Source organism: Leucoraja erinacea, chromosome 36 (assembly GCF_028641065.1).
Source record: "Leucoraja erinacea ecotype New England chromosome 36, Leri_hhj_1, whole genome shotgun sequence".
NCBI lineage: Eukaryota > Metazoa > Chordata > Chondrichthyes > Rajiformes > Rajidae > Leucoraja > Leucoraja erinaceus.
The window spans coordinates 14,528,379-14,550,051 of NC_073412.1; the positions used below are offsets into that span (position 1 = coordinate 14,528,379).

The window sequence follows — 21,673 nt, forward strand, 5'->3', positions numbered from 1 at the left end:
GCTGCTGGAAAGAGTGTGCGGATGTTGCCAGGACTCGAGGGCTTGAACTATAGTGAGAGTTTGGGCAAGCGAGGATGTTATTTCTTGGAGTGCAGGAGTCTGAGACGTAATCTTATAAAATCACAAGATCTGGTAAATGCACAGTTTCCTCTAACAGAGTGGGGAGAGACTAGAGGGTAAAGGTTTAATGTGGGGTGGAAGATTTCCGAGGAGCCGCAGGGGCTACTTTTTTACACAGCGGGGGGTGGGGACACAGGTGAGAGGACGATGATCCAGGGGATGGTGACCCGCAGGAAAGATTTAGAAGATGCAGGCAGGTGGGACGTGCAGTTGAAACATGTGGGTCAGCATGGGGTAGTTAGGCAGAAGGGCCTGTTTCATTGCTGCATGACTCTATGAATTTGGTCCAAGGTGGTTCTCACACGTGTGTGCCTTCTTCCCCCATCCCCACCCAGGGAGAACATCCTGAAAACGGCCAAGGCTCTGGTTGAGGACACCAAGTTCCTGGTGTCCGGGGCAGCGTCCAGCCAAGAGAAGCTTGCCCAGGCTGCACATTCATCTGTCAGCACCATCACCCAGCTGGCTGAAGTGGTGAAGCAGGGAGCGGCCAGCCTGGGCTCCGATGACCCAGAGACACAGGTGAGAGACATGTTCACAGGGGGTGGTGCCCGCAGGTACACGGGGACACAGGTGAGAGACATGTTCACAGGGTGGTGCCCGCAGGTACACGGGGACTCAGGTGAGGGACATGATCCCAGGGGATGGTGCCCGCAGGTACACGGAGACACAGGGACACAGGTGAGGGATGTGTTCACAGCGAGCGGCCAGCTTGGGCCCCGCAGGTACACGGAGACACAGGTGAGGGAGGCGTTCTCAGGGGGCTGCTATATCCAGGTACGAGGTGACCCAGAGACACAGGTGAGGGACATGTTCACTGTGGCCAGTGCCAGCAGGTACACTGTGACAAGGAGACACGGGTAAGGGACATGTTCACTGTGGCCAGTGCCAGCAATGATTCAATAACACTTTATTGTCACCTGTGCCTAGGTACAGTGAAAAGCTTTGTTTCACATGTAAACTGGTAAATCATACAGCAGACCTCACCTAGGCCGTGCACAAGTGTCACCACGTTGCTGGCACCGACAGTTATAACAAGTTCATTAAACACTCAGAGACAGGGAGACACAGGTTTAGTTTAGTTTAGAGATACAGAGCGGAAGCAGGCCCTTCGGCCCACCAAATCTGCGCCAACCAGCGATTCCTGTACACTTAAGCCAATTGACCTACAAACCTGTATGTCTTTGGTATGTGGGAGGAAACTGAAGCACCCAGAGAAAACCCACATGGTCGCAGTGAGAGCGTACGAACTACATACATAGAAACAGAGGGAAATAGGTGCAGGAGTAGGCCATTCTGCACTTCCAGCCAGCAGTGCCATTCAATATGATCACGGCTAATCATCTAAAATCAGTACCCCGTTCCTGCTTTTTTTCCCATATCCATTGATTCCTTTAGCCCTGAGAGCTAAATCTAACTCACTCTTGAAAAATCCAGTGAATTGGCCTCCACTGCCTTCTGTGGCAGAGAATTCCACAGATTCACAACTCTCCAGGTACGAGGTGAAAGGTTTTTCATCTCAGTCCTAAATGGCCTCCCCTTATTCTTAAACTGTGACCCCGGTTCTGAATACCCCCAACTTCGGGAAATATTTTCCTGCATCTAGCCTGTCCAATCCTTTAAGAATTTTATATTTGTGACTGCATCCGTAGTCAGGATCGAACCAGGGTCTCTGGCGCTGTAAGGCAGCAGCTCTACCACTACGCCACTGCCCTGAAAAAGAACTCAGTTACACAGACCGTCTCGTACTGTTTGTAGTGAAGTCAGAAAGTTCAGTGAAATATCTAATGTATACGCCTCTTGTGTGATTAAAGATAGGAAGACAAACTGCATTTCACAACATAAACCCTTTTCCAACAGTACAGACAATGCTGTACATGTTTAAAAGGTCAAGCAGCAGTTGCAGAGAAAAACACAGTTAATGTTTTCAATTTTATATTGTTACTAGACCAAGTGCAGACCCATTGGGTCTGTTCCCCCAACTTCAGTCTGAAGAAGGGTTTCAGCCTAAAAACGTTGCCTATTTCCTTCGCTCCATAGATGCTGCTGCACCCGCTGAGTTTCTCCAGCATTTTTGTGTACTTTAAAGAGAGAGTTGGTTTCAAGGTGCAAAGAACAGAGAAGGGGAGGCAGGAACCAAGGGGGAGGTTCGTGGCAGCAAGGTGAAAAGGGGCTGAGGTGGGAGACAGAGGTTGAGGTCAGTGATGGAATGGAATTGTTACTAACGCTCAGACTAACTTCTGAGAATATGAGAATTTATTATGATATGAAATTTCTAAGCTCTATGTTGAACCCTAATAGGTGATAGAGTCATAGAATGATACAGTGCAGAAACAGGTCCTTCGGCCCATCTTGCCCAACATGTCCCAGCTGCACTTGTCCCAGCTGCCCACGTTTGGTCCATTTCCCTCCAACCCTGTCCTATCCATGGACCTGTTTAATTGTTTCTTAAATGTTGGGATAGTCCCTGCATCAACTATCTCCTCTGGCAGCTTGTTCCATACACCCACCACCCTTTGTGCGAAAAAGTTACCCCTCATACTCCTATTAAATCTTTTCCCCTTCACCTTCAACCAATGTCCTCTGGTCCTCGATTCACCTACTCTGGGCAAGAGACTCTGTGATCTATTCCTCTCATGATTTTATACACCTCTATAAGATCACCCCTCATCCTCCTGCGCTCCAAGGAATAGCGGCTGTTCAGCTTTCAACTTAATGATTAGGTTCCTTGTAAAATGCTGGAGCAACTTAGCAGGTCAAACAGCATCTCTTGAGGACATGAATAGGCGATGTTTCAAGTCGTGTCATCAGACTGATTGTAGAAGTGGAGTGAAAATTGGAAAAGAGGTGGGGCCCGGACAAAGGTTTCAAGTAATAAGTAGAATGTGTGGTTTGTTGCTCTGCGAGCAGACTGGGATTTACGTGAGCATGTGTTGTATTTTGCAGGTGGTCCTGATTAACGCGGTGAAGGACGTGGCCAAAGCACTGACGGACCTCATCAGCGCGACGAAGTGCGCGGCTGGGAAACCGGCCGATGATTCGTCCATGTATCAGCTGAAGGGTGCAGCCAAGGTACGGCACACAGCAGAGTAGGGCAGGTGTGGGCTGAAGGGTTGGCATAGTATGGCAGGGCAGGTCAGGGCAGGGGTGGACGTATTCACCCACCCTCCACACGCTGCACTCACACAACTCACAGTAGGCTTGTTCCCAAGTTAACTCTTCCTGAGTTGATTTAATTAAATAAATATTTTTCAATAATTGAGAGTAAATGATAAGACCAGGTCACAGGGAGGTTTAACGGAGTGCAGAAGATTGAGTGTTCATAAGTTCCAGGAGAACAATGAGGCCATTCGGCCCATCAGGTCTACTCTGTCATTCAATCATGGCTGATCTAGTTTGTGACAAAGTTTGAAGTGTTTAATGATGTGAAGAAATTGATGAGATGCAGGATAACTTTTCTTCCTGATGGGGAAAACCTGAATAAGGGAATGTAACAGTTGGAATCAGGACATTTAGTACAGGAAGTGACAATCCTCCCACAATGCTGATGAGGCAGGGGCTGAAAGATTGGGAGTGAATGTATTTTGTTAAAGATATCAAAAGTTACAGAACAAAGATGGCATTAAAAGATGCGACTGAAGCTCTGTAGTGCAGTTGCTGCCTTACAGCGCCAGATACCGGGGTTCAATCCTGACCATGAGTGCTGAATATGTGGAGTTTGTACGTTCTCCCTGTGACCGCCTGGGTTTTCTTCAGGGGCTCTGGTTTCCCCCCACATTCCAAAGACGTGCAGGTTAATTGGTTTCTGCATAGTGTGTAGTATGTGAACGTGGGATAACATAGAACAAGTGTACAGTTGATGGATGTTGTGGTGTCAGTGTGGACTCGGTGGGCCGAAGGGCCTGTTTCCACGCTGTATCCCTCAACTAAAGTGCCAAGGGTGTCAGGGGTTATGGGGAGAAGGCAGAAGAATGAGTTTGAGAGGGAAAGATAGATCGGTCTGAGTGCAGGTAGATGGGACTCGGTGAGAGTACGTGTTCGGCACAGACTAGAAGGGCCGAGATGGCCTGTATCCGTGCTGTAATTGTTATATGGTTATATGGCCATGATTGAATTGTGGAGTCGACTTGATGGGCCAAATGGCCTAATTCTGCTCCTAGAACTTCTAAACTAAACTAAGAACAAACAAAGGTGAGCGAGTGGAGTGGGTCTAGCGTTGGTGGGGCAGGGCCCGTTAACAAACCTTCTACAACAATGCTCTCTCCTAGGTGATGGTGACAAACGTGACCTCCCTTCTGAAGACAGTAAAAGCGGTGGAGGACGAAGCCACACGGGGCACCCGGGCACTAGAGGGCGCCATCGAGAGCATCAGACAGGAGCTGGCGGTAGGTCGGGGTCTGGGTTGGGGTTGGGGTTGGGGCCTGGGTCTGGGTTGGGGTTGGGGCTGGGGCCGGGGTCGGGGTTGGGGCCGGGCGAGGGAGTTGACCACGGGATGTGGCCGCTAATCTTCCCCCCCCCTCCATCCCACTCTTCCCTCACATCCCGTTTATTTATTTTCCTGATTTATGGCCAGATCTCCTTTAATTGGTTCCGTTTTTTATTTGGGTTTGTTGTACTCGCAAATTTTCAGCATTTAAATCATTTATAAATATTTGGATTTATCATGAAGATGGAAGGCCTCGCACTAATCCCTACAGCACATCTCTAGATGGCTCCCAAAATATCGCCCATCCTTGCTCCAGAGATGCTGCCTGACCCACAGAATAACTCTTTAGCACTTTGTGTCTATCTTTGGAATAAACCAACATTTGCAACATTCTTCCTATTACATTAATACTTCATCTCTACTTCCGTCTAAACCTTTTCAAGACATATATCTGTCGCAATGTCTTTTAAATGTTGTTGTAGTACCTGTTTCATCTACCTCCTCTAGCAGCTCGTTCCATACACCCACCACCCATTGTATGACAATGCTGCCCCTCAGGTTCCTATTCAATCTTTCTCCTCTCGCCTTAAACCAATGTCATCAGGGTCTTGATCTACTCAATCTCGCTAAGACTGTGCATCTACCTTATCTATTCCACAAATCATCTTATGGACCACTTTCAGATCATTCTCCTGTGCTCCAAGGAATAAAATCCTAGCCTGCTCAACCTTTCCCTATTGCCCAGGCCCTCATGTCCTGGCAACATCCTCGTAAATCTTTTCTGCACTCTTTCCTTTAGTAGGGTGACCAAAACTGAACACGGTACTGCAAATGTGGCCTCACCATTGTCTTATACAACTGTAACATAACATCCCAACTATTGTACTATAGTACAGAACTATAGCTTCTTTCCCAGAGCTATAGCTGCTCTGAACCGGCCCTGCTGAGTGCCCCCCACCCCCACAGACTGTCTCCCTCGGATGGTCACGTCACACAGACACATCTGCAATTTAGTCTGTTTTGACTATTTTGCTGTTTTAATGTTCTTTTTACAAACCATGTTCTCGGGGTATCTAAACCTAAATTTTAGCAGTTACTTAAGTTATGATGTCGGATGGAAGCTGCATACCTAAATTTCATTGCACTTATGTGCAATGACAATAAAAATATATTATTATTATTATTATTATTATTATTATTATTATTATTATTATTATTACTATGGTACTCATTGAGGACTTGAGGACAAATGCACCAAAGGCATTCTTGGCCACCTTATCTACTTGTGATGCCACCTTCAAGGAACTCTGTAGCTGCACTCCTAGAGCCCTCTGTGTACAACACTCCCTAGAGCCCTTGCCTTGAATCAAGTTCAAGTGAGTTTATTGTCATGAGTCCCTGTATAGGACAATGAAATTCTTGCTTTGCTTCAGCACACAGAACATAGTAGGCATTTACTACAAAACAGATAAGTGTGTCCATATACCATAATATAAATATATACACACATGAATAAATAAACTGATAAAGTGCAAATAACAGAAAGTGGTTATTTAATAACCATATAACAATTACAGCACGGAAACAGGCCATCTCGGCCCTACAAGTCCGTGCCGAACAACTTTTTTTCCCTTAGTCCCACCTGCCTGCACTCATACCATAACCCTCCATTCCCTTCTCATCCATATGCCTATCCAATTTATTTTTAAATGATACCAATGAACCTGCCTCCACCACTTCCACTGGAAGCTCATTCCACACCGCTACCACTCTCTGAGTAAAGAAGTTCCCCCTCATATTACCCCTAAACTTCTGTCCCTTAATTCTGAAGTCATGTCCTCTTGTTTGAATCTTCCCTATTCTCAAAGGGAAAAGCTTGTCCACATCAACTCTGTCTATCCCTCTCATCATTTTAAAGACCTCTATCAAGTCCCCCCTTAACCTTCTGCGCTCCAGAGAATAAAGACCTAACTTATTCAACCTATCTCTGTAACTTAGTTGTTGAAACCCAGGCAACATTCTAGTAAATCTCCTCTGTACTCTCTCTAATAATCAGGGTTTTGGCCGAGCCAGGTTTAATAGCCTGATGGCTGTGGGGAAGTAGCTATTCCTGAACCTGGTTGTTGCAGTCTTCAGGCTCCTGTAGCTTCTACCTGAAGGTAGCAGGGAGATGAGTGTGTGGCCAGGATGGTGTGGGTCTTTGATGATACTGCCAGCCTTTTTTAGGCAGCGACTGCGATAAATCCCCTCAATGGAAGGAAGGTCAGAGCCGATGATGGACTGGGCAGTGTTTACTACTTTTTGTGGTCTTTTCCTCTCCAGGGCGCTCAAATTGCCGAACCAAGCCACGATGTAACCGATCAGCATGCTCTCGACTGTGCACCTGTAGAAGTTAGAGAGAGTCTTCCTTGAAAAACCGACTCTCCGTAATCTTCTCAGGAAGTAGAGGCGCTGATGAGCTTTCTTGATAATTGCATTAGTGTTCTCGGACCAGGAACGATCTTCAGAGATGTGCACGCCTAGGAATTTGAAGCTCTTGACCCTTTCAACCATCAACCCGTTGATATAAATGGGGCTGTGGGTCCCCCTCCTACTCCTTCCAAAGTCCACAATCAGTTCCTTGGTTTTGCTGGTGTTGAGGGCCAGGCTATTGCGCTGGCACCATATGGACAGTTGCTCGATCTCTCTTCTATACTCTGACTCATCCCCATCAGTGACGCGCCCCACAACAGTGGTGTCGTCAGCGAACTTGATGCTAGAGTTCGCACTGTGACTGGCTACGCAGTCATGAGTATACAGTGAGTACAGCAGGGGCTGAGCACGCAGCCTTGAGGTGCTTGAGGTGCTTGGAGGGGATGATTGTGTTAAATATCGAGCTGTAATCAATGAATAACAGCCTGACATATGAGTTTTTGTTGTGCAAGTGGTCCAGAGCGGAGTGGAGGGCCAGCGTGATCGCATCCACCATTGATCTGTTGTGGCGGTAAGCGAACTGCAGTGGGTCCAGGTTTTTGTCGAGGTAGGAGTTGATTTGCTCCATGATCAACCTCTCAAAGCATTTCATCACCACCGGCGTTAGTGCCACTGGTCGATAGTCATTGAGGCACGTCACCTTACTCTTCTTGACACTGGTATAATTGATGCCCTTTTAAAGCAGGTGTGGACCTCAGACCTCAGAAGTTAGAGGTTGAAAATGTCCGTAAAAACTCCAGCCAGTTGGTCCGCACAGGTTTTTAGAACACGACCGGGTAAACCATCAGGTCCAGATGCTTTTCGGGGACATTCCGACATTCGAGCTGCTTCCTGGTTTCGCCTTGTAGGAGGTGATTGCATTCAGGCCCCGCCACAGCTGCCGAACATCTGTCTCATCCTCCAGTTTGGAGCAGAAGTCCCTTTTTGGCCTTTTTGATGGCCTTATTAAGGTCGTATCTGGACTTCATGTAGGCCACTGTTTCATCGGAAATGAATGCCCTGTGTCTGGACTTCAAAAGAGTGCGGATCTCAAAGTTCATCCAAGTTCAAAGTTCATCCAATCATGCCTTGTACATTCTCAACAAATCGTTGATGTAAACAGCAATGGGCCCAGCTGTTGCACACCACTAATCACAGACCTCCAGTCTGTAAAAACAACCTTCCACCATTACCCTCTGCTTCCTTCCATAATGCCAATTCCCTATCCCGTTAGCTGGCTTCTCCAGGATCCATGCAATGTAACTTTACAGAATGTTGCTGAAATCTACATCGACCACGGCAAATTGTTTCTCCAAATCAACACTTATTTTTTACCTCCCAACAGGATTCAAGAAGTTTCACCTCACATGACATAGACAGAGTTGACGTGGAAAAGCTTTTCCCACTGAGAGTAGGGAAGATTCAAACAAGGGGACATGACATGAGAATTAAGGGACTGAAGTTTAGGGGTAACATGAGGGGGAACCTCTTTACTCAGAGAGTGGTAGCTGTGTGGAATGAGCTTCCAGTGAAGGTGGTGGAGGCAGGTTCGTTTTTATCATTTAAAAATAAATTGGATAGTTATATGGATGGGAAGGGAATGGAGGGTTATGGTCTGAGCGCAGGTATATGGGACTAGGAGAGATTATGTGTTCGGCACGGACTAGAAGGGTCGAGATGGCCTGTTTCCGTGCTGTAATTGTTATATGGTTATATGGTTATGAGAAATGTCTGATAATCTACCTCTGAATAATTTATGCTTTGCTGAATGGGAGTTTAGACCATCTCTTAGAACCGATTCCAATAAGTTGCCAGCCACTAGTTCAGCCAACTGGCGTAACTACTCAGCTTATCCCTTCCCCACTCTGTAAAGAGTGGGATAGAACTGTATTATACAGAGCCTCTAGAAAATTCATGCTTGCTTTCTTGCTCACTCGAACAGATTTCACTGGGATCTGCTGATGATCCACTTTGAATGGCAGTAAACCTCTTATTGTGTCCTCTTTTGCTGTGTTCATCCTGTCTCATATTTCGCACATTCATTTAATTCCAACATCAACATGAATCCATCTTTGTGAAAACAGTTACCATGAACCTAAAGAAGGCGTCGCCGTGGCACAATGGCGCCTTGGCACAGTGGCGCAGCTGGTAGAGCCGCTACCTCTCAGCGCCAGAGACCCAGGTTTCGATCCACACCTTGGGTGCAGTTTGTGTGGATTTTGTATGTTCTCCTTGTGACCTTGTGGGCTTCCTCCAGGTGCTCCAATTTCCCCCATACAATGGGCATTGTGCATTGCCTCTGGTGTGTTGTTGACAAGTACAAAATAAAAGGGGGTGATGAGGATGTGAGGAGAATAAAAGAAAATGAGTACAAATTATTGCACCACATATTTCTCTTGGGCAGCTTACAACCCAGCAGTATGAATATTGCCTTCTCTAACTTCAAGTAAAACCCCTGTCCCACTTAGGAGACCTAAGCAGCAACCTCTGGTGACCTTGCCCACCACCCAAAGTTTCCATGAGGTCACCGGAGGTTTTGGTCACTCTCCCTAATGGTTGAAAGTGGTTTCTGCGTGGTCGAGGCTTCATCTAGGTTGCTGCTATTTTTTCATCATGTTTAAAACCGGCCTCGACCAAAAATGGGATGCCATTTTGAAAATCGATCATTTTTTTGTCGCAGGTCTAGTCGAAGCCAGTTTTCTTCATAGGCGAGGAAGGTTTTCAACATATGTGTGGGAGGTGGTAGGAGGTTGCAGGTCACCTCGATCTTGATTTTTTTCTGGGTGGCGGGCAAGGTCACCAGAGGTTGCTGTTTAGGTTTCCTAAGTGGGACGGGGGCTTGACTCTTCCGCTCGCTCTCCTTCCCTCCCCCACCCTAGTCATCGGTGTTCTGATGAATTTAATTATCTGTATATCTCGTTTTCACCTGGCCCACAGCTGACATTGGATTGCTTCCTTGATCATTGTTACTTTTTTGCATATCTTTCATTTCTTTGTTCTATATCTCTCTCTATTGCCGTTTATATCTGTCTCCCTTTCCCCTAACTCTCAATATCAAGAAGGGTCTCGACCCTAAACATCACCTATTCCTTCTCTCCAGAGATGGGACATGCTGACAGCCTGCAAGGTAGGTAGCAGCCTCCGCTAGCTGTGAGCAAGGCCTTGCTCCGCCACCCACCGCTAACATCTGCGTCTCTCTCTCACCTGTAGGAAGGAACTGCAGGTGCTGGTTTAAACAAAAGATAGGCACAAAATGCTGGAGTAACTCAGAGGAACAGGCAACATCTCTGGATAGAAGGAATGGGGAAAGTTTCATGAAGAATGGTCACGACCCGAAACGTCACCCATTCCTTCTCTCCAGAGATGCTGCTTGTCCCGCTGAGCTACTCCAGCTTTTTGTGTCTATCTTCAGCCTATAAACCTGTATGTCTTTGGAATTTGGGAGGAAACCAGAGAACCCGGTGAAAGCCCACGCAAGTCACGGGGAGAACGTACAAACACCGTACAGACAACACCCATAGTCAAGATCGAACCTGGGTCTCTGGTGCTGTGAGGCAGCAAGGCTACCACTGTGCCACTGTGCCAGGCATGTAGACTGGCTATATAGAGGCATGATTATGTAGATATGTAAAGCAGGGCAGCAAATAAGATGGAGCCCTCTGGGGAATGTGTGAGGACTTCAGATCTCCACTGGGGCTGGTGCTACACAGGGCCCTGGAGAGTGTGTTGCTGCTGCACAGGGATCTAGGAGTGAAGGTTCACACTACCCTGAAAGTGACATTACACATGGATAGGCTCATCAAGAAGGCTTTGGGGACAATGGCCTTCATCAGTCATTGAGTATAGAAGTTGGGACATTCTGTTACAGTTGTACAAGATATTGGTGAGGCCACATTTGTAGTATTGTGTTTAATTTTAGTCAGCCTGCTACAGGAAAGATACCAATAAGTTGGAAAGAAGGCAGAGAAAGGCAACAAGGATGTTGCCAGGACTTGAGGGCCTGAGCTGTAGGAAGGTTAGGCAAGCTAGGACTTTATTCTTTGGAGCGCAGGAGAATGAGGGGTGATCTTATAGAGATGGAGGGCAGCACAATAGCACAGCTGTAGAGTTGATGCCTAAAGGGCCTGTCCCACTTAGGCGACTCTTTAGGCGACTGCCAGGGACTAGTTTTAATGGAATTCACCTACGGCACCTGGCGACAACCTACGACAACTTACGACAACTTACGGCAGCAGAAATTGTCGCCACTGTCGCCGAAAAAGTGTAAACATGTTGAAAGTTTTGTGGCAGTCGCCTGTAGTTGTCCAAAAAATCGTCTAAGTGGGACAGGCCCTTTACCATACCAGAGACCCGGGTTCGATCCCAACTACGGGTGCTGTATGTACGGTGTTTGGACCTTCTCCCCGTGGGTTTTCTCCGGTTTCTTCTCACACTCTAAAGATGCACTGGTTTGTAGGTTAATTGGATTCTATAAACTGTAAAATGTCCCTAGTGTGTCGGACAGTGCTGTTGTATGGATCGATCACTGGTCGACACGGACTCGGTGGGCCAAGGGCCTGTTTTCACACTGTATCTCTAAAGTCTGAAGAGGTGTATAAGATCAGGAGGGGAACAGATAAGATGAATGCGCAGAGTCTTTTACCCAGAGTAGGGGAATCAAGAACCAGAGGACATAGATTTAAGATGAGGGAGAAAGATTTAATAGGAACTTGAGAGACAACATTTTCATTCAGAAGGTATATGGAATGAGCTGCCAAACAGGGCCAAATGGGACCAGCTGAGGTTGGACATGTTGGTTGGTGTGGGTGAGGAGGCAAAGAGCCTGATAGTGGGTGGATGAGTGGGTGGGCGGGTGGGTGGGTGAGTGGGTGGGTGTGGGTGGGTTAGTGGGTGGGTGAGTGGGTGGGTGGGCGGGTGGGGTGAGTGGGCCGGTGGGTGGGTGAGTGGGTGAGTGGGGTGGTGAGTGAGTGAGTGGGTGTGGGTGGGTGAGTGGGTGGTGGTGTGGGTGGGTGGGTGTGGTGGGTGGGTGAGTGAGTGAGTGGGTGTGGGTGGGTGAGTGGGTGTGGGTGGGGTGAGCGGGTGGGTGAGTGGGTGGGTGAGTGGGGTGAGTGGGTGGGTGAGTGAAGTGAGAGCGGGTGAGTTGGTGTGAGTGAGTGACAGAGTGATAGTTAGTGTGAGATAATGGGAGTGGGTGAGTGAGTGAGTGGGTGGGTGAGTGGGTGAGTGGGTGAGGGAGGGTGGGTGGGGTGAGTGTGAGTGGGTGAATGAAGAGTGAGTGGGTGAGTGAGTGGGTGAGTGAGTGAGTGGGTGGTGTGGGTGGGTGGGTGGTGTGGTGGTGGGTGAGTGTGAGTGGGTGGGTGTGGGTGGTGGGTGGGTGGGTGAGTGGTGGGTGGGTGGGTGGGGTGGTGGGTGGGTGGGTGGGTGGGTGGGTGGGTGGGTGGGTGGGTGAGTGGGTGGGTGGGGTGGGTGGGTGGGTGGGTGGGTGGGTGGGTGGGTGGGTGGGTGAGTGGGTGGGTGAGTGGGTGGGTGGGTGGGTGAGTGGGTGGGAGGGTGCGTGAGTGTGTGGGGTGGTGGGTGGGTGGGTGAGTGGGTGGTGGGGTGGGTGGGTGGGTGGGTGGGTGGGTGGGTGAGTGGGTGAGTGGGTGGGGTGAGTGGATGAGTGAGTGGTGGGTGGGTGGGTGGGTGGGTGGGTGAGTGGGTGGGTGAGTGGGTGGGTGGGTGAGTGGGTGGGTGAGTTCATGGATGAGTCGCCCTCCCTATTTGTCCCCAGTCTGGTGAACCTTTCGCCACCTCCTGTAACTGTTGGTTCTGGTTCGGCTCAGATTTGTTTTGACCAGTGGAGGGTGTTGAAGTCGTGGTTTTGCTTTGCCGCAGGTTGTTCAGAAGCCCACAGCCGAGGACAAGCTGCAGTTGTCTGCCTACTCCAAGCGTGTGGCTGCGGCCGTCACCGAGCTGATCCAGTCCGCAGAAGCCATGAAAGGTCAGTGCTGGGTCAGGGGTCAGGGGGCATTGCCCCAGGTCATACAACCTCCACAAACCAAACTCTATCACACACATCCCTTCCCAAACTCCACTTCTTGACGTATTACTGAAACTTTAAATACCACTCAACCTTGCTCAGCCTTTGGTGGGGGGGGGGGTTGGACAGGCACGGACTTCTATCCTTGGAGCGCAGGAGGCTGAGGGGTGACCTTAGAGTTCTGTGTTCAGTTTTGTTCACCCTGTTAGAGGAAAGATGTCGATAGAAGATGTTGGAGTATGTTGCCAAGTCTTGAGGGCCTGAGCTATAGGGAGAGGTTGATCAGGCTAGGACTTTATTCCTTGGAGCACAGGAGATAGAAATTAGGTGCAGGAGTAGGCCATTCGGCCCTTCGAGCCAATGAGATGAGAGGTGATCTTATAGAGGTGTCCGAGATCATGAGAGGAATAGACAGAGTAAAGGCACAGAGTCTTTTACCTAGGGTAGGCAAATGAAGAATTGAAAGACATAGCTTTAAGGTAAGAGAGGAAAGATTTAAAAGGAACATGAGGGGCAACCTCTTCACTCAGAGGGGTGATGGTATATGGAATAAGTTGCCACTAGCGTGGATGGTCTTGGTCAGTTTGGGAAGCAGGAACAAAGGGCTGGTTTCTGTGCTGTGTGACTCCATAATTCCATGACTACTGTGCTGTGACATAGCTCGGGGGGGAATATCTCTGACGGAATCATTCAAGTCATCGAGTCACGCAGCAAACTATGTCAAATAATGTCATCTACAAACAAATCTATGGACTGGGTGGCCAAAGGGCTTGTTCCCATGCTGTATCTGTCAGTCAATTTGCAAACTTACTAACGGACCCGTCTATGTTTACGCTCAAGTCATTAATATATATATATTTATCACAAACAAAAGTGATCCCAGAACAGATCGCTGTGGAACTCCACTGGTCACTGACCTAGAGCCTGGAGTCCTTCCTCTACAACCTCCTTCTACTAGAAAGACAATTATGAATCTAAATGTCCGAGTCACTGTTAATCCCATGCATCTTAATCTTCTGGACCAGCCTACCATAGTGGACTTTATCAAATGCTTCACTAAAATCCACCACCCTACCCTCATCGATCATCTTCATCAACTCCTCAAAAAACTCAATCAAGTTAATAAAGGGCCTGTCCCACTTGCATGCGATTGCATGCGTTTGGCGCGACCAAACGTGGTCGCTTGATGCGTACGGGCACCGTATGGCTGCGTGGGGCAGGTCCCACTTAGAAGCGCGGAGTTGTGCAGGGCTGGTCCCGACATCACGCGGGGCTCCGAAAAACTGACAGTGTCCGAAATCTTTGCGCGCCAACGGCCTGTCGGCACGCAGGCGCATTGTGGTCGTACACAACGTCTTGACGGCGTACGCCTAGCATGTGGCGTTGCGCAATGACGTCACCGCCCGGCATGGCGTTGCGTGATGATGTCACCGCCCGACGTCGTGCGACGCGCAAATTCAGTCGGCCCGCCTCCTGCCCAGCTGATTGGTAAGCATGACGCAAATGACGTCACGCGCGAACTTAGCGTGAACTCCGCTTCTGTTTGGTCGCGCCAAACGCATGCAATCGCATGCAGGTGGGACAGGCCCTTAAGACACGACCTGCCGTGTACAAAGCCATGTTGACTGTCCAAATGGGAGTAAATCCTATCCCAAAGAATCCTCTCCAATAGCTTCCCGCCCACTGACACGAGGTTCACCTGTAGATAATTCCAAAGGTTCTCCCTATTTCCCTTCTGAAATTAAGGAACATCATTGGCCACCATCCAGTCCTCCGGGACCTTGCGATGATCTTCATCTCCCGCAAACTTCTCTCCTGTCTCTCTCAGTACTTAAGAGGAAATTTATTTGGTCACATGCTGGTGAATCTGTGGAAATCATTGCCACAGACGGCTGTGAAGGCCAAGTCACTGGGTATTTTTAAGGTGGAGATTGACAGATTCTTGATTAGTAATGAGGTTATGAGGCAAATGCAGGAGAATGGGGTTGAGAGAGAAAGTACAATCCCAGTACGATCACTGGGACATGTTGGCCGGTGTGGGCAGGTTGGGCCTTAGGTTCTATTTCCACACTGTAACACTCTATGACTCTGTGATTCAATGGCGGAGTAGACGATGTAGCAATATGAGATTTTAAAAATCAAGTCTGCAATTCATCCCATCAGATAAAGCATAAAAAGAAGTTTAATTTGTCACCTAATTCACTTTCATATCTTCAGTATTAAAAGAGATATGGCCATTTTCATACTCGGAAATTACACAAAAGCTTTGATCAAGGACAGTCAAAAGCCCATAACTATCTTAAAAATTAAGAGAACTGAATGACATTTTCAGTTATTATAGATTGAAGCATTCTGAAACAAATATGAAACAATCTTACTTGGATGACCTGACATTAAAGCATATAATTAGTTAGTTACCCCAAATGTAGCTAATTACAAAATTCAATTACTAGATCTAAACATCTATCCATTTCTTAAGAAAAGGTTAACATTTTTAAAAAGCCTAAGTGTCCAAATAACATTCACACAATATTTCACAATATAATATGATTTTTAAATCTCATTGACATGAATTTATAGGCCAAATGGAAGGAATTTAGTGTTTAATTCCTGTAAATTAATGGGCATTTAAATTATCTTGCGAGTGGGATTTTGTGGAACGCGCTGGTTTGGAACGTTGCGGTTGCAGTGAATTTAAACCCCATATCGGCAGGAAAAATACTGCCGGTTCGTATATTTAATTAATGACATTTTCGCAACTTAAAATTTTGATTAAAGACATCCTAAGGCATCCTTGCATTGTCCCCTACGTGAGATCCGTCCCGTTGACGGCATTTGAAGATGATTTTAATTTTACTCCAACAATTAAATTATCCAGCGCTAATTTTAATAAACTTAATAAAGCGGCAGTCGAAGCGATTTTTCTTTAGCTTCTAAACAACCTGACAGAGATCAATTTGAATAGGCTGCAGAAAAATCAAATTTTTAACCCGCCCCCCCCTCTCAAAGGCGCCAAAGTCGCGCACACGGGCAGCGGCAGAACTGCAGCGCCGCTGAAGGTAAGTTTTGTAACATACCTAGACGATGGTCCGAATGGCCTAATTCTGCAGCTGTCAGTCCATATATGTGTTCACTGCCTTCCCCTCACCAGCATGGGGTCACATTTACACCCACTCATCATCCCACTGCCAGGAGAAGAGGTGCCACCCACACATGCGGCACTGCACAATCAGGGACAGTTTCGTCCCAGCTGTTATCAGGCAACTAAACCACTATACCACAACTAGAGAGCAGTCATGAACTACTATCCACCTCATTGGTGACCCTCGGACTATCTTTGATCAGACTTTACTGGCTTTATCTTGCACTAAACGTTATTCCCTTATCATATATCTGTACACTGTGGATGGCTCGATTGTAATCTTGTATTGTCGTTGCAATGACTGGTTAGCACGCAACAGAAGCTTTTCACTGTACCTGGGTACACGTGACAATGAACTAAACTCAACAAAACTACATGTTCAGCTGATCAGCGGCCAGTGTCTGGGTAGCGCATGTGTACCGGCCATAGTGGAACGACAGACGGCAGTCTTTCTGCCACTGTGCCGTGCCCATCCAACACCAGGTTCAGTCTGCTCCGGGATTCTGTGTGGAGTCTGGAGCAAGAGCTGGGTGTACACTGGTCTCGGTGCTCACCCCTTACCTGGAGCGTGTGACGGAGAGGTGGGTCTCTCCCCCCGCACCCAATCCAGGGGAATGTCCGCGCCGTGAGCCAGCTTCACCACCTATCACACTGGGGCGGGCTGGCTAAACCCTGACAGGCAACACCAGCAGATGGAGAGCCATAGATGGCGTACAGTACACTTACCTTCATCAGTCAGGGCATTGTATATAACAGTCTGCACATCATGATGCAGCTGGGGAGGACTTGCATTAGGCTAATCGTGCAGGATTGTTGCAGTTCTGGTCACCCCATTACAGGAAGGATGAGGAGGAGAGAGTGGATGTAGGAGTTGTCTCGAATTCTGAGTCGATTAGAGGCTATTGTGGCGGCCCCTGGTGGTGAGCCACGCGTAGTGCGAACCATCGGCTCTGAGGGGGTCGCGTGTCTCGGTGACGGGAGGTGGAGGTCACGGGCTGGTCAGGGTCGGGGTGGCTAGTCGGGGGTCGTTAGAATAGTATTAAAGAATCATTGGTTTGGACAAACTCTGCGTCCCACCTCATTCATCACCAGACCGCTACACTGTGAATCATAAGGAGAGGTTTGGACAGACTTACTCTGTGGAACATCGGTGGTTGAGGGGACACTTGATAGAAGTATGTAAAATTATAAGAGGCATAGAGAGGGTGGACAGTCAGGACCTTCCTCCCTCGGTTGAAATGCCCAACACTAGAGGGCAGGGCTATAAGGTGAGAGGGGGATAGTTTAGAGATGTGTGGGGCAGAGGGTGGTGGGGGCCTGGGATGCGTTGCCAGGGGTGGTGGTGGAGGCAGATACGATAGTGATGTTTAAGAGTAGGCACATGAAAAATCAGGGGATAGAGGGATATGGATCCTGTCCAGGCAGATTTAACTTGGCATCATGTTCAGCACAAACATTGTGGGCCGAAAGGTCTGTGCTGGATTATTGTATCTTCTCTGGATTGTTGTCTCTGGAGTGCCTAAGGTTGCGGGGAGACCTGATGGAACTATATACAATTATGTCTGAAGAAGGGTTTCGGCCCGAAACATTGCCTATTTCCTTCGCTCCATAGATGCTGCTGCACCCGCTGGGTTTCTCCAGCTTTTTTGTGTACCTTCCATTTTCCAGCATCTGCAGTTTCTTCTTAAACGTATATCCAATTATGAATGGCATAGCTAGAGTAGACCTCGTCCTCAGGGTGGAAATATCATAGGCAAGAGGGCATAGTTTTAAGGTGAGAGAGGCAAAGTTTAAAGGAGGTGTGTGGGGCAGTTTTTTACAAAGAGGGTGGTGACACTGAACTGTGCTGTGGGGGATGATGGCGGTCAGTGGCAACTAAATGCCTCTTGGTTAGGCTTATGGATAAGCAAAGAATGGAATGAAATGGATTATGTGCGTCAATAAGTGATTGTCTTGGTATTTTGTGCAGCACAGGCATTGTGGGCCGAAGGGCCTGTTTTTGTGCTGTACTGTTCTACGTTCTGTACTTTACGAGAATGCTCCAGGGATAGTTGGACAGGTTGGGATTCATCTCCACACAGCGCTGCATAAAATCCCAGTGTGGGATAATGAGAGGAGTGCTCAACATAATGTGAATGAAAACGCTTCCTGTTGGAGAAAACGTCAGGAACCCAAAAATTGAAGTGGAATAGGGAATGGGAATGATATACAGATAGGATCTTATTATTGATACAGCTTGAAAACATGCCCACCAAGTCCACACTGACCATCGGTCACCCATTCACACTAGTCCTATGTGTAGGAAGGAACTGCAGAGGCTGGTTTAAATCGAAGATGGACTCAAAATGCTGGAGTAACTCAGCGGGACAGACAGCATCTCTGGAGAGAAGGAATGGGTGTTGTTTCGGGTCAAGGCCCTTCTTCAGGCTGATGTCAGGGGAGTGGGAGATACATAGATAAGGAAGTGTATAGATAAGGAAATGTGAGGTGTGAAAACAGGACAAAGTGAATGGAGATTAGGGAGCATCTAGTACAGATAAGTCAGTTGGGAGGGGGTAACAACAAATCAAACAGAGATAAAATGTAGGCGGAGACAGTAAGACTGGTGGCAGAACTGGGAAGGGGGAGGGGATGGAGAGAGAGGGAAAGCAAGGGTTACTTGAAGTTAGAGAAGTCAATATTCACACCACTGAGGTGTAAGCTACCCAAGCGAAACATGAGTTGCTGTTCTTCCAATTTGCACTGGGCCTCACTCTGACAATGGAGGAGGCCCCGGACCAGACCAGAAGGTCAGATTGGGAATGGGAAGGAGAGTCAAAGTGTTTAGCAACCGGTGGCGAACATTTTGGAATATTATGTGCTGTGGTAAAAATGTCAGTTCTCACTAGTTCTCTGTTATTCCACTTTCTCACACTCCCTACACACTGGGGGTCATTTTGCATGGCTAGCAAGCTACAGATCTGCACCTCTTTGGCGTATTGTGCAGTGCTTGGTTCCCATCTGGAGCACATTGCTGGCCAGAGTGGTGGAGACATCATCATGTGGTTTGAATGAACAGAAGTTGTTGAGCTACAGGAAGAGGGTGGGGAAAGGCAACAGTTCCAAATGAAGTCAGTGAGCCAAGTGGCAGCCTCCACCTTGACCTCACTGATCCCCTGCTTTCATTCACACTTGTTCACAGCTTCATGGAGCCTGAAGCGCAAAATCTTCTTACTTCCTTTTGCCATATTACAGAGGAAGTGAAGTAAACCTGGTGGAAAGACACAAAATACTGGAGTAACTCAGCAGGTCAGGCAGTATTCCTGGAGAACATGGATAGGTTCAGTTTTTGTTCAGGCACCTTCTTCAAACTGACCCATCAGACTTGGCCATCTCTATAACTAATTTGTGCGCACACACTCACACTCATACACACACTCACTGTGTGTGTGTGTGTGTGTGTGTGTGTGTGTGTATGTGTGTGTGTCATCTGGACACAATCTGCTTGATTCTCATTTCCTTACAAACGCTAGGCCACAGCCTTCCCATTTTCACACATTCTACTCACATTTTTCCCCTTCAGGTGATAATGTCTTCCCGTCGTATTCCCACCTGTATTTCAAAACTTTTTAATCCTTTAAAGTTTCAAAAACTGCCCGAAAACTCACGTGTTTTGATTTAAAAAAAACCCTATTGACGTCACAATGAACTCGCAAGACGGGCCACTCCGGAAGGGATGGTAACTCCAGTGCTCGTGGTGCAACGGCTGCCGGTGCCTGATGCCCGGCATCTGGTGGTGAGGGTGAAGTACAAGAACCAGGCTGTGTTCCAGGTCCTGGCGCTGGTCAAGTACAAGAACCAGGCTGTGTTCCAGGTCCTGGCGCTGCTCTACCACCTGGGTAGGTTCTAGGGCAGGGAAGGGGAGGTGGATGAGGGAAATGAGGAGGAGGGAGATGGGGTACATTCTCTACCCCTCCCCCCCCTCTCTCTCTGCCCCCCTCTCTCTCTCTCTACCACCCTCCCCCTCATTCTCTAGCTCCTCCCCCTCCCTCTCTACCCCCCCACTCCGCGTTGGGGACGGGAGCCAAAGGGTCCCACTTGGTTTAGTTGCCGATTTAAAAGCCTCTGAAATGCCACTATTATATCTATCTCCGCCACCACCTCTGGCAATGTGTTCCAGGTCCCCACACTCCATGTAAACAAACATGCCTCGCACATCTCCATTACACTTCCCCCCCCTCACCTTATAGATATACCCTTCTGTAAAATGATTTGATCCTACACGGAGTCTTTTACTAACTGTTTATTACAATCACTAACACACACTATGCAATAGCTGTCCGTGGTCACCACTGGAGCTAGAGGGCGAGCTGGAGGTGGGGACACTACAATTATACTAGAGACAATGGGGAGTGGTTAGTAGTGGTGAGGTCACTATGTTAAAGGAACATGCACTGATCTACATCCCTCCTCTTAGAAACAAAAGCATGACAATACACAGAGTGATCACGGCTCATACGTTAGGATTACAAACCGCACCGGGAACAGTTAAAGGCTACACGAACTCCCCGTAACGGACAGGCGGCTTGACCAACGGGCCAGAGCGGGTGCGCAACCCGCATTCCACCTCAACCGCAGGAGCAGAAGGGACAGAGGCAGGGACAGCGGTGGGAAAGCCGGGCGGTGAAAGGACAGGAGAAGGAGGAGAACTACGAGGGGAGACGGGCAAGCTGGTAGTCGAGGCAGGGGAAAGAGGCTTGTGAGAGCGGGGCATAGAGAGCTGGGAGGGCAGTTTCCGCGGCATGCGAGGAGTGACGGGCTGGCGGGGCGTCGAGTAGAGTGGAAGGGATGGGTGGCTGGAACGGGTCCGCGGGAGGCGGAGTAGGCTCGTTAACGAGCAGGAGGTGCTGGCGAGACCGACGGTAAATAGCGCCCTCGTAATCGACGAGGTACGACCGGGGAGAGCCGGCATTGCCAACAACTACGGCCAGCCGGTAGTGGCCGGAGGGGGACTGCATCCGAACCACCTGGCCCGGGAATAGCCGTGGAAGCGGCCGGGCCGACTTGTCAAAGGAGCGCTTCTGGATGGCTTTCTTTTCGATGATGCGCTCCGTGACAGTGGCAGGGTTCTGGACCGAGGGCTTGAGGGACTGTTGTGAGACAGGGAGCGGGGGTCGAGTGGTGCGGGACATGAGGCGCTGGGCACGTGAACCGAGCGCGGGGTCGCAGGAAATGTTGCGGAGGTTGAGCAGGGCAAGGTAGAAGTCGGAATGGGAAATGCGGCAGTGTTCCAGCAGCTCCTTGGCACTGCGGACGTCCCATTCCGACTTCTACCTTGCCCTGGACCTTCTACCAGATGGTCCTGCGGATATTCAGGGCTGCTGGTGATGTGGCGAAAGTTCCAACGGGCAGCGAAGGCACGGAACTCAGCGCTGGAGAACTGGCTGCCGTTGTCCGATTGGAGGGTCACCGGGGAACCAAAGGTGGAAAAGTGGCGGCGAAGCTTCCCGATGACGGCGGCAGAGGTGATGGAAGGCAG

At 48.7% G+C, this 21,673-nt stretch overlaps 1 protein-coding gene across 1 annotated transcript in view; it reads left to right on the forward strand.

Moving 5' to 3' along the window:
* Positions 1 to 21,673, forward strand: part of tln2b (talin 2b) — a 321,397-nt gene that overhangs the window by 267,391 nt on the left and 32,333 nt on the right. The window contains 4 exon segments of the mRNA XM_055662804.1: positions 456 to 639; positions 3,064 to 3,189; positions 4,386 to 4,502; positions 12,869 to 12,974. Coding sequence (XP_055518779.1) covers positions 456 to 639; positions 3,064 to 3,189; positions 4,386 to 4,502; positions 12,869 to 12,974 — 533 coding nt within the window.